Source organism: Sciurus vulgaris (genome assembly GCF_902686455.1).
Source record: "Sciurus vulgaris genome assembly, chromosome: 11".
Lineage (NCBI taxonomy): Eukaryota > Metazoa > Chordata > Mammalia > Rodentia > Sciuridae > Sciurus > Sciurus vulgaris.
The window spans coordinates 22,779,585-22,792,081 of NC_136472.1; the positions used below are offsets into that span (position 1 = coordinate 22,779,585).

Here is a 12,497-nt window from a genome sequence, read left to right on the forward strand (position 1 = left end):
GACTAATAAAATCAAAGAAATTTCCAAAACATAGGCAGAAATTGTTTTTACCAAAAGATTATGAGAAAACAGTAACCTTACAGATTATCCTTACTTAATCACCAGGGCTTGCCATTGATAAAATAAGCTGGTCCATATCTAGTAGCTACTGTGGGAGGTGCTTTGTGCTTAGAACTTGGGGAAACATTGTTATCTATAAGTTTCTGTGCCCCAACAGGTTCTGGCTCCGCCAGTAAATGCAGTGTTTGGTTTTTAACATAATAAAAACATTCTGCTGTTTTGAGGTTAATCATCACAGGGTTTCAACATGTGTTTTGTCTCCATGATGTTTTCCTGGAAATTTGTAGAATTATTCCCATCACATCTAGCAAGATCCTCAGACTGAAGTGAGTAATATATTATTAGGAAAACTCCACAGAATAATATCCAAGCTAGGGAGGCATACATCTGGCTACAATCCTTTTAGGATGAGTCTCTGCAATCATCCTTGAGTGGAACTCTGTCAAGCACTGCAAGGAGAGCCAGGTGCCCCCGCAATACTTGTCAAAAACAGTCACAGAAAAAACTCATCCTTACCCCAAATCTTCAAAATAGTTGTAAAAAAGTCATTAACCTAATTTAATATTAGACAATTTTGTACTCACACACAAAAGACCTAAATGTGAATATTAATGGACTCGAGTCATCACTTGTTAGTCCAAGCACAGACAAGTGGGACTCTTTTGGCATCAACTACTATGGATAATAAAGTTCTTTCTGGCTTCTCTAAACCTAATTTTGAAAATCATTCCTCCTCAGTTTGTTGCAGAGTCAAAAGTTTCTTTGCCGTTCCTTGAACTATCAACTGTTTCTCTGATGAATGGTTATGCAGTTATACGAGTAGCCAGAAGTTCCTATATGTATCCCCAGCACCATAAAGGATATGTTCATATAACAGTCAATTTTGTAACAAACAATGAGGTGGTAGTTATTCTCAGATAATAGAAGATGATGCAAGTACATGAAGTGGCAGGAAATTCACCCCAAGTAAGAAAATCTGTAATGAGGGTCTACAAAATCACTTCAAGGCAGGAAATGTTCAGAAAGATTTAGATAACATTATTATTGTTTTTTAGAACTCTAAACCTTAGTCTCTGACATCATTTCCTTACCTGTTAAATTTATAAAATAATGCCAACCACAAAGGTTATTCTAACTATTAAAATGAATCATGTGCACATAGCCCTTGGTACCTTGGAATGCATAAAATGCACATTGAATTTTTCAATATCAGCTATTGTATAGTTATAAGATTTAGTCAGTAAGTATCATAGAATATTATGTAGTATTCCTTTTTTCACTTTCTTTAATTTCCATCATTCTCCATGTCAGCTATTTTTAAGTACTTTACCTATGCTTCCTGTTTCTTTCTTCCACTCACTATTGAACCTCACACTGCTATATCCAGGACACACAAAGTTCTTTGTGAAAATAGTAACCAAGATTCCCCCTTCCTCAAAATCCTTGTCATCTTTCAACCATTCTCAATTACCTTTTATCATTCTCCATTTTCTAACAAAAAAGAACAAAATTATTTACCTGTGTTGAGATATCAATTACACCCATCTTTTACCCCTCTTTTTGGACTGGGCTGCTACAATGTGTGTAATCTCTCATGTCAACCCAGGTTTTGAGTCATTTCAGACAATTTAGTAAACTCAGATGGTAGATCACCTAGTGTGTGTACAAAAGTTCTTCATCTGCACAGTATTTGCAAAACCTCCACAGAGGAGATAATTGGAATAATCTTTAACAATTTTGAGTTCTTTATTTCACTTGAAGAAATAAAAAAATATACAGGCAAGAAAAGAATCAATAAAACATAAGATCCCACAACTTGGAAGAATTCAGGCACATATTAATTATTAGGATGGAGGAATATAAGTAACCAAAGATTATTATTATTTTCAGGTTGTATAATTAACCTTCACATGAAGTTATGGAGAAAAAGAACAATGTGACAGAGTTTGTTCTTCTGGGACTTACAGAAAATCCAAAGATGCAGAAAATTATATTTGTTGTGTTTTTGTTCATCTACATCATCTCTGTGGTAGGAAATTTGCTCATTGTGATAACCATCATTGGCAGCTCACTCTTGGGGTCCCCCATGTACTTTTTCCTGGCCTATCTCTCCTTTATTGATGCTTGCTATTCCTCTGTCAATACTCCTAAGCTGATTAGAGATTCAATCCATCAAAAAAAGACCATTCTGTTCAATGGATGCATGGCCCAGGTCTTTGGAGAACACTTTTTTGCAGGTGCAGAGGTCATTCTACTTACAGTGATGGCCTATGACCGCTATGTGGCCATCTGTAAACCCTTGCACTATGCAACCATCATGAACTGGAGAGTGTGTGTCCTACTAGTTGGAGTGTCCTGGATGGGAGGATTTCTCCATGCCACCATCCAGCTCCTCTTTATCTTCCCACTACCCTTCTGTGGCCCTAATGTCATCGATCACTTTATGTGTGATCTGAACCCTTTGCTCAATCTGGCCTGCACTGATACCCACACTCTGGGGCTTTTTGTTGCTGCCAACAGTGGGTTCATCTGTTCATTAAACTTCCTCCTACTGCTGGTCTCCTATGTGGTCATCCTGCGCTCCCTGAGAAACCACAGCTTAGAGGGCAGACGCAAAGCTCTGTCCACCTGTATCTCTCACATCACAGTGGTTGTCCTGTTCTTTGTTCCCTGCATATTTGTGTACATGAGGCCACCAGTTACTTTGTCCTTTGATAAAGCAATTGCTGTATTCTATACCATGATAACTCCCATGGTAAATCCCTTTATCTACACTTTCAGAAATGCTCAGATGAAAAATGCTATTAGGAAATTATTTATCAGCAAAACTAATTCAGATAATGAATGATTGTGCCTAAAACCCAGCAGCTATTCAGCTAAGGAAAAGATGCAAAGATGTTTTAGAGCATATCAACAAAATATAATTATGACAAATACTAAACAATTGTTATTTATAAACTTTTTATTAAGAAAGTAGAAATTGGTTTGAAAAATGGAGTCAACCTAACCTAGGACCAGGTCATGTATGTTTGGAAACTTTTTACTAACTCTGGGCCTGGTTTTGAGCAATAATCTCTACAACTCTCAATACAGGTAAGCTCTGCTATTTTACCTGTAGGGCTTTTTACATATAGGATACTGACAGAAAGAGACAATTATTAATATAAATATACTGATGATCCAGTAACCAAAATATCACTGATTATCAGATCATTTTCTTAACTACTATGATATACTATCACATAATAATGAGGAGAAGTTCCAATAATGATACTAGGGAGCATTATTTTAGAAAAGATTGTGCTTTGTGTATTTTAATTCCTATTGATTATCTATAACCAAAATTAAATCATTTTCATTCATATCCCTTATAATTTAATGTATCAGAATGTATGGTTTTTGTGTTTTCAATAAAATTATGGTATCTAATTACTTTTGGGCAAAGAACAAGTGGACATTTATTACCCTATTGGACACAGGAAAGATTCAACCATGTTTCTAAATTTTCTTTTAGTCATTAGAACCAGGATATTCCTCATGTCACTGTAGGCTGATAACCCGTCAGAAACAATAATGAATAAATACAGAAACAAAACAGTTGAATGTCAAGGAGGAACTCCTTTTCATGAAAAGTGCAACTATAATCCATAAAGTGCTTGTCTGGTGGCTGCCAATACTTTCCATAAGTAGCTCAAAGTATGGCAAACTGATGGATACTGAAGAAATGAATAAATTGTATAAAGTAATATATAAATTGAATAAAACTTCCAGTAAGAAAAGAGTAATAGAGACTAAAAAAATAGTTTCTACCTTTGTCTCATTCTGACTCAGTGGAAATCCTAGACAGAATTCAAAGAACGTATCATATTTGTGTTTTTACTATTTCATAAACTGAGGAATGAGAAAATCTTGGAACTTTGTTGCTCAGCATATGAAAATAAACTTACATTGATAGAACTTCAAGAAGATTTTATTACCCTATGAATATGAGCTATTTATGTTTTTTCTGTTACTTTGTGATCATATTTTCATATTCAAAACTTTTTTTTTAAATATGGAAGGTTTTGTCTACACACAGAGGGACTTTAAGATTCAACTATGTTTCATTCAAATCTTCCTTACCAAATTAATAAGCACATAATTTTGGGTCTAATGTATATGCATAATGAAGGAGGGATCTGATGTGGTTAAAATGATGATTACTTTCTTCCTTTATAGAATTTAAAATTCATTTAGAGGCTCCTGGAAAGAAGTATGGAAATTAATGCTGAGTGTTATAAATGTTAAAGACGAATAAGGATGCTATCGAAAATATACAGAAGGGATCCCTAACATCTGGTGTTGGATCAATAAAGGATTCTCGGGAATATAAAAGATATGAAAAATGGCACCCAGGTATGGTATCCGTAGAGGGTAACAAGCGGAGTTTTGTCCCAAAGCATCCCTAGAACAGTGGTATAAAACAGTTAAAAAAAAAAAAAAACTGTTATGGGAAAAAAGTGAAGCAGATTTGTAACAAGCCTGGGTTTTATTTATCTCTTTATTGAAAGCCCACTAGTGCCAGCCACCAAGTGCAGGCAAAGCTACTATAAAGGTAGCTCTTGTAACTCTTCACACACAGGAGACAGAAACAGACAAGATCTGCAAGGGTCTCATAATCTTGATACAGCTTAATGGTAAGGACCATGAGGAAAACATTAGAAGTATTTTTAAGTTTGTGAGTGATGCAGTTAGATTTGAGTTTTATCTAACTACCTCAGATTACAGTAAGAAGAATGTAATGAAGAGGGCAAGATCAGCAGGAGAACAGGAGACCATTGTATAGATCTGAGTGTGAAAGGGTGGATGTTTGGACTCTGGTCCTCTGGCATGGATTATGATAAACTGTTAAATCCAGCTCAGAACCCCTCCATCAGACTAGGGTGCCTGTGAACCAACTACTGAGCCCGTGAACCAGCTACTGTGAGTCTGGGCTGCCAACAGTTGACATCCCTGACACTCTCTGGACAATTACACTAAAGAAAATGCAAGATTCTGCCAGTGCTTGTGACCCACACTGCAGGGCCCTGAAGTGGACAATAAAACACTACCACAGGTCTACAGAAAGCATGGGTCCCCTGTCTCCATGTGAAACCATAGTACAATGCACACTCCAGAGTTATCATGGTCCCAGAATGACACCAGACTTCCCCTGATCTTATCAGCTTCCCCACCCCTGCTTCCAAATGTCACCTTCAATAGAAATTCTCATGTCATGTTCTGCATCTATAGACTGAACACTGTTATGGAAAGAGAGAGGCAATTCCCAAATATTTGCTGGTAATTCACAAGAGAATTGATATGTTAGAAAGATAAGAAACAGTATTTATGGGTGAGATCCAGGTTTTGACTTCCATACTAGATGGATGAGGGAACTGAGAAGATGGAACAGAGAACTATGTGACTTTGCAAGTCAAAGAGGCTTCTCCATGTCAAGTAGAGTGCCTTCTTACTACCAGTTGGTATTTTCTCCCCACACCCCATCAAAGGAATATCCTACATGGCCTGAGGAAATTATAAAGGCCAAGTTGCTCTGCAAGACAATATTGTCTCCCATCTCCCTTCTTTACTTCTAGACTTATATCTAGATTTAAGTCCCAGCAGGACCCTAAAAGAGATATAAAGTGTGACCCACGAATAGGTGCAGACACTCCAGAGACTTACATGATTTCATCATACAGAAACACAGGGACACATGACATAATACATATTGAGAGTGTGTGATAATATTAGAACAAACGTACACTTGGATCAGGCCAAATTTATTGTTACAGGCACAGTAATCTAAGTTTATTGTTTTACTGTTGCACTTGATAGTGTTAGGAAGGATTCATTTTGGCTATTAGCTACCAGAAGACCAAAAGGAAATTTTCCACAGTGAGTGAAACAGAAATCCTTAGACATTCTGTATCTTAATATGAGGAAGGGACTCAAAAGCTTAGGGCAATTGGAATGTAGCTCAATTTACCATTTAAGATCTACTCACCCACCCTGGAATAGTCCAAAAAACATATTTTTCATCACAACTATGGGAAACAAATTTGTGAAAGGAAAGCTATTATCCTTAAATAGTTCTGTAAATGTTTTTCCCTGTTGGTGAGGTTCTATGGTGGGAACTACAGACCCTGAACTGAAAAACCTAAGTACAAAGTGAGTAATTATATCAAAGGTTTGCAGTGACTAAGCGGCAGTACTCAACTTTCAAAGGTACTGGGGATGTGAGTACCATTATGTAAAACAGAGTTAAAGCAGAAATCAGAATAATGTGACTTAGGCAGAACTAGTTGTTTATAATATTGCCAGAAGTGAGATATATAAAAAATGTAATCTATTCTTACTTTGTTTAAGGAGAAAAATTCTGCAATAAGTAAATGAAAGCCAAAATTGAATCACAGGAACAAAAAGTCATGATCCATAAATCAACCTCCAGACTTGAACCAGTCTATAGATTCAGAACCCCTGAGTTGAGTGAAGTGGATCTACTTGAGGTAGGACCATAATATGCTGCCAAAAATTTATGTTTAAATTTTTCTCCCAGTCTTCTCCAAGAGGACCTAAAACCTTTTCCACAGCAACTGAGCAGTGCAATAGTTTAGACATTGCTGGACAACTTTACTCTGGTTAAAAACTAACACTAATTCATGGACACCCAAAACATCACTATGGTTTGCCTGTGAAAAAGTTAGGTTGGTATAGGTAAATTGAAGTCAATTACCACAAGCTTAATCAGATAGAGGCTCCAATTATAGCTGTGTACTAGACATGGTTTCATTGCTTGAACAAATTAACATATATACCTGGTCTAGCAGTCAGAAGATCTCATGGAGTTCAGGTGATTAATGGAAGTAATAACTCAGGTTATTTCTTTTCTTGGATCAATTGGCTATTCAAACTCATTTGGTGGCTATTTCCCCAATCTTGAAATACAAAATTGAATGGACTTAGTACTGGTAGAATCTCCACACTGACATCATAAACTAAGGAGTAAAGAATATTATGGTGGGAATGGCAAAATGGAAACTAGTAGAACTTCCTCTATCTAGGAAAATAGTCCACCAAAAGAAGGACTGTATTAGGATAATAAATACACTATTGCATTACACATATAAATTGGATTCCTGGAAGAATTTCAGAGGTTGCTGTATCATCAAATCTTGAAAGATGCACCAGTAGTGATTATTACCACAAATTAATTCAACTCAACTCTTTGGCCTGTGCAAACAACAGATGGTTATGAGAAAATGTTAGTTCATTGCCATAAGCTTAATTAGGTGGAAGCTCTAATTATAGCTGCTATACCAGATGCAACTTGGTTGCTTCAACATATTAACACATTCCCCTGGTACATGGTATGTAGCTGGTGATCTGGAAAAGTCTTTTCCTTACCTTTCCATAAAGGAACACCAGAACAGTTTGGTTTCAGCTAAAAGGGTGAGCAATGCCTACTTCAGGGGTACGTTCATGCTCCAGAATCACATCATAACTTAGTTCACAGGTATCTTATTGACTTGTTCGCCCTCAACATATCATTCTGGCCTGTCAGATAGATGATTTTATGATGATTCTATCTGTTACATAAGAAGAAGCAACTACTCTAAACTTATTGTTCACACATTTGAGTGTGAGAGAGAAATAAATCTGACTAAAATTCATGAACCACCTACCTGTGTTAAATATCTAGGAATTCAGTGGTGTGAGTTATGTCCAGAAATTCCTTCTAAAGTGAGGCATAATGATAAGTTGAGGTATCTGCCCCTCATACATGGAAAGAGGTACAATTCCTAGTGGATCACTTTAGATTTTCGAGACAACCTATTTCTCATTGGGATGGATTACATCGACCTAATTACACTGTGACTCTCCCACCCACCCAAAAAAATTCTAGTTTTGAGTGGGGCCCAGAAGAAGAGAGGTCTCTATAATAAATAGCAAATTTCTGCCACATAGACATTATTATTCAGATATTCCAATTGTAAGTGAAATGTTAGTGGTACAGATGGGTCCTAAAGATGAATTTCAATATAAGACCTTAGGAACTTTGAACAGATTCTTGGCATCCTTCATTGGTAGCTGTTACACTTTTCAGATACAATTCTTGGCCAGGTTCTCCTTTCCATCTCTATATTATAATACCTGATATAATCAATGTATATAGAAAAAAGTTAAGTTTTGGCTCAGAGTTTTGGAGGTTCCAGTCCATTTTTAGTTGACTGCATTACTTTGTCCCTGTATGAGGCAGTACCTCATAGGAAATGCATATAGTATAGAAACAATTGCTTAGATCATGGCTAGGAAGTAAAGAAGAAAGAGAAATAGGTTGGAATCCCGTCCTTGGGTATTTATATCAAGTTAAATACCTGATATAAACATTATTAATTATGAAATATGTTTGGAAATATAACAGAGTACACCCAGTAGTATATAATATAATTTGTATAATATTTATCAGTTCAACATAAAATAATATTAAATAAATAAAATTCAAATGGCAAAACCTTGAATCAACATTTATCTGAATGATAACAATGGTCAACAGCTAAATAAAGAGAAATCCAAGTCAGTAATTCAATAATCATAAGGAAAAGTGAAAATCCAAATCAAAACAAACTAGCAACTCAGTCTTATAGGAAGTATATTATAAAAATAGACCAAAAATCAACAAAACAAATAGAGGCAATAAAATTGTGAAAAGGAAAATATTGTCATTGTTAGTGTAAATGCAATATTGGTTCTGTCTCTAGGGAAAACAATGAGGTCACTCCTCTACACTATTCCAAAAAAAAAAAAAAAAAAAAATTAAGCTATACATAATCTAGATATGCTATTTCTGGGTATGTAGTCAAATGAATTAAAATCAGGATCTCAAAGTCATATATGCACTTGAGACCATTATGTGTTGTTCATACTAGCCAAGATATGGAAGATCATTGCATAAAGAATATCCAACATTTGTTTATAATGGAATACTATTCAGGCTTAAAAAAAGAATAAAATTCTTCTATTTACACAAAAATAAATGAATGCAGAAGATAATATGTTTAGAAGAAAAGAAGGTCTGGCAGTAAAAGAATTGTATCTGAAAAGTGTAACAGCTACCAATGAAGGATGCCAAGAATCTGTTCAAAGTTCCTAAGGTCTTATATTGAAATTCATCTTCAGTACCCATCTATACCACTAACATTTTACTTACAATTGGAATATCTGAAAAAAAAGGAAAAATATTACTTGACATTTATAGAATAAATCTATAATAGTCTGACTCAGAGAGTGTAATATCAGTGGTCATGAGCTGAGGGAAGGGGAAAAAGAAGTTGTTAATCAAATAATACAGGCCACTTTTGCCATTGTGTTCTGGGCTTCACTGTCATACTTCAGACTTCTGTGTTGCTCTGCTGTGTAGGTACTGAAGATCCCTAGGATTGCTCCTGGAAATGGTGCCACACAAGAAAGAAAGCATTTAACTCTGGATTTTAGTCTTATTTGTCTCCCGTAGCATAATATTCTCTATTTCCATATGTTGACTGGCAAATGCCATAATTTAAATCTTCTTGAGGAGATTCCAAGATGGTGGAATAGAGGGAGGCTGCCTTCCTTGTTGCTCCATAACTTGGGTTTCAAAGCAGAGGAAAACATGTTTCTCTCTGAGGCAGTCTTTGCTACTTATGTATCCCTTGCTGTTTTCCCCATTTGTCCACCTCTGATCACCTGCAATCTGCCAGCATATCAACTAATTTTTGAGTGCAGATTGCTCACTGACTGCTGCCTCTCATCCTCCATTTGCCCATTTGTCTACCTGTTGTCCGCCCATCACCTGCCTTGCACCTACCAATCACTGAATTCTCCCTGATGATCATCCCCAGTAGCCTGCAGACCTCTCACAGACTGCCAGTGGATTGGCAGCTGCCCCCTGTTGCCTGGAAGTTCACTGTAACACTACCTGCAAGTTTGGTTACACGTGGTTGCTGCCATTTTGGGAAGACAGCCAGGAACTGCAGGACCCCTGGCCTGACCAACCCCAACCCACATGTACTCAGCACCCACACCCTGCACTACAGCTCCTCATTTGCTAAAATGTTTGGAAGCCAGTGTAGTATTCTTGGATTATCCTTGAAACAAAAGCTGACATCTTTAGGTGTGGCCAATCCCATCTTGAGACACCTACTGGAGACTGCAAGCTTGTTGTCAGACACCTCTCATGCATCAGGCTACTGAAGAGTGGGAGGTTTGAATAGTATATGACTGTTATAGTGTATATTATGTTTTTCTCCATTTTGAAAATTTTTAAGTTTTTATTTCTTTATTTTTCTCACTCTATTTTCCTTTTGTTTACCTGGTTCCTCAGAGTATCTTTCTCACTTTTCCCATTCTAACGACCGACTTCTTTGGATCCCACTCTCACTCTTCCTATGATCTATTACTTCTATACACTCTTTACTTATCACATTAACTGTTACATACTACACCCCTCCCCATTCTCTTTGTCTCCATTAGAAACTGTAGACCTCATTTGCAAATATACTGGTTATACTGTCAATAATAATTGAACTTATCCTCTCTGTTTATTATGACAATATTGTTAACATCTTCATAGGGGCTATTCAGTTTAGGGCTACATATTGTCTGTACTGGGTGCTGCTAATATTGCTCTCCCTCTTAAAGAAGAGGTTTTGGAAACCTGCAGGGCTACTATATGCCTATAGGGGGAAACTCTAATACCCCATGTACACACTGCTAGAGGGGAAGATATGGGAACAACATGTAAAAACAAGGGAAGAAAGTGTTCCAAACAAACCAAGATTCTATACCAAGAGAATCCAATGACAGCATGGTAGAAAAAGTGTCAGAAAAGGAGCTCAGAATATTCATAATTAAAATGATTTGTGAAGCAAAGGATGAGATCAGAGAGCAAATGCAGGCAATGAAATAAACAATCGAACGTGCAACTGCAGTAAACAAAAGATTATTTCAATGAAGAGATAGAGATTCTGAAAAAAAAAAAAACAGAAATCCTTGAAATAGAGGAAACAATAAACAAATAAAAAACTCAAATAATACAAAACTTTAGCTGCACAACATGAATAAGTTCTAGAGGTCTATACATATTAGTGTGTACGCTTATCTGTACTTTCTTCCATACTTAAAATTTTGCTAGGATAATAGATCATATGTTGGGTTTTATTATCAGAAGCAATATTAATAAACAGGAGGTGAGGGACCCTTCTGAAGATAATAAAATACGTGATTAGATGATTTTATGATTTAGATTGTAGGGGACAGGTTCATATATTTATAGCCATCTTCTGAACAGCAAGTTTTTATTTTAATATGTATATTTTTCCTGCATGTTAATTACACCTCAAACACAGGGTTATTTGAGAAATGATAACAGGATTCTCAGTCTTTTAGTAAATTGTGTGTATATGTGTTTAAACATTATATACATGACAAAGACCTGTATCTGTGATATTGCAGAGTACTCTCAACTAAATAGGAAGAAGTTAAGAACAAATACTTTAAAATTATGCAAATATATAAATAGAATTTTCACAAAATAATATCATTAATGAAAAATAAGAATATGAAAGAAATTCCTGAGTTAGTCATCTGGAAATTTTAATTTAAGCCAAGACAATTTATACTTTTGTACTTCACAGAATGACAGAATGGAAAATAATAAACAATGCCAAGTGACAGAATATGGAGAGATCGAAACTCTCTTTCTGTGTTTCAAGTATCTTTCCAAATTTGTCATGCTGCTTATTATTCCACACTGACCAGACCATGACTAGCTTAGAGCCTTCTGGGGTTCTGTCTTCTTCCAAAACACTATGAAAATTAGGAAAAGCAGTTTTGGAGTTATCTACTTAAAATGCCTCTCATTAAAGCTATGTCTTCACTGCTTCAGCTCTCAAGCAATCAAGATGAGTTTTCAGAAAGGTTTAAAAATGGTAAGAAGAAAGAAGTCCCTCTGTGACAGGCATCATCAGGGAGCCTGCACCACTGGTCCCCAGGCTGACTTAGGCTGCCATGCTGTTTACATGGCATTTAGCTAGCAACCCATGTTCAGACAGGGAAAGGCAACTCCCATCTGTTTATGTTCTAAGTGCAGGGAATAAGATCTATATTTAAGCGTGGGTGATTCTCAAACATAATACCAAAACATCCACTTCTAAATCAAAGCCTTTCCAACAAGGGATAACTAATTCCTGGGAGAGGATGCACAGCTATAAGCAAGATACCTGAGATTTTATGGGAACACTTTCAATATTCTGATAGTGTGAGATGAAAATATTCCTTGTTGTAGTCCATGTTTCCAGAGCAAGACTCCTCATGTGTGCAGAAATCCACTAAAATGCTTTTCCTCTGCACTTCCTAAATCCTGCCCTGATGGACCAGAA

At 36.2% G+C, this 12,497-nt stretch overlaps 1 protein-coding gene and 1 pseudogene across 2 annotated transcripts in view; one reads left to right on the top strand and one right to left on the bottom strand.

The window, feature by feature from the left end:
* The window catches only part of LOC306639775 (olfactory receptor 4C6-like), a 288,641-nt pseudogene that overhangs the window by 56,419 nt on the left and 219,725 nt on the right, over positions 1-12,497 (bottom strand). The gene's annotated exons all lie outside the window — the stretch shown is intronic.
* On the top strand, positions 1,979-2,908 carry LOC306639063 (olfactory receptor 4C46-like; the record flags this gene model as incomplete). The annotated part of the gene is made up of 1 exon (XM_079102502.1): positions 1,979-2,908. One exon carries the CDS (start codon positions 1,979-1,981, stop codon positions 2,906-2,908), a length of 930 nt encoding a protein of 309 aa, XP_078958628.1.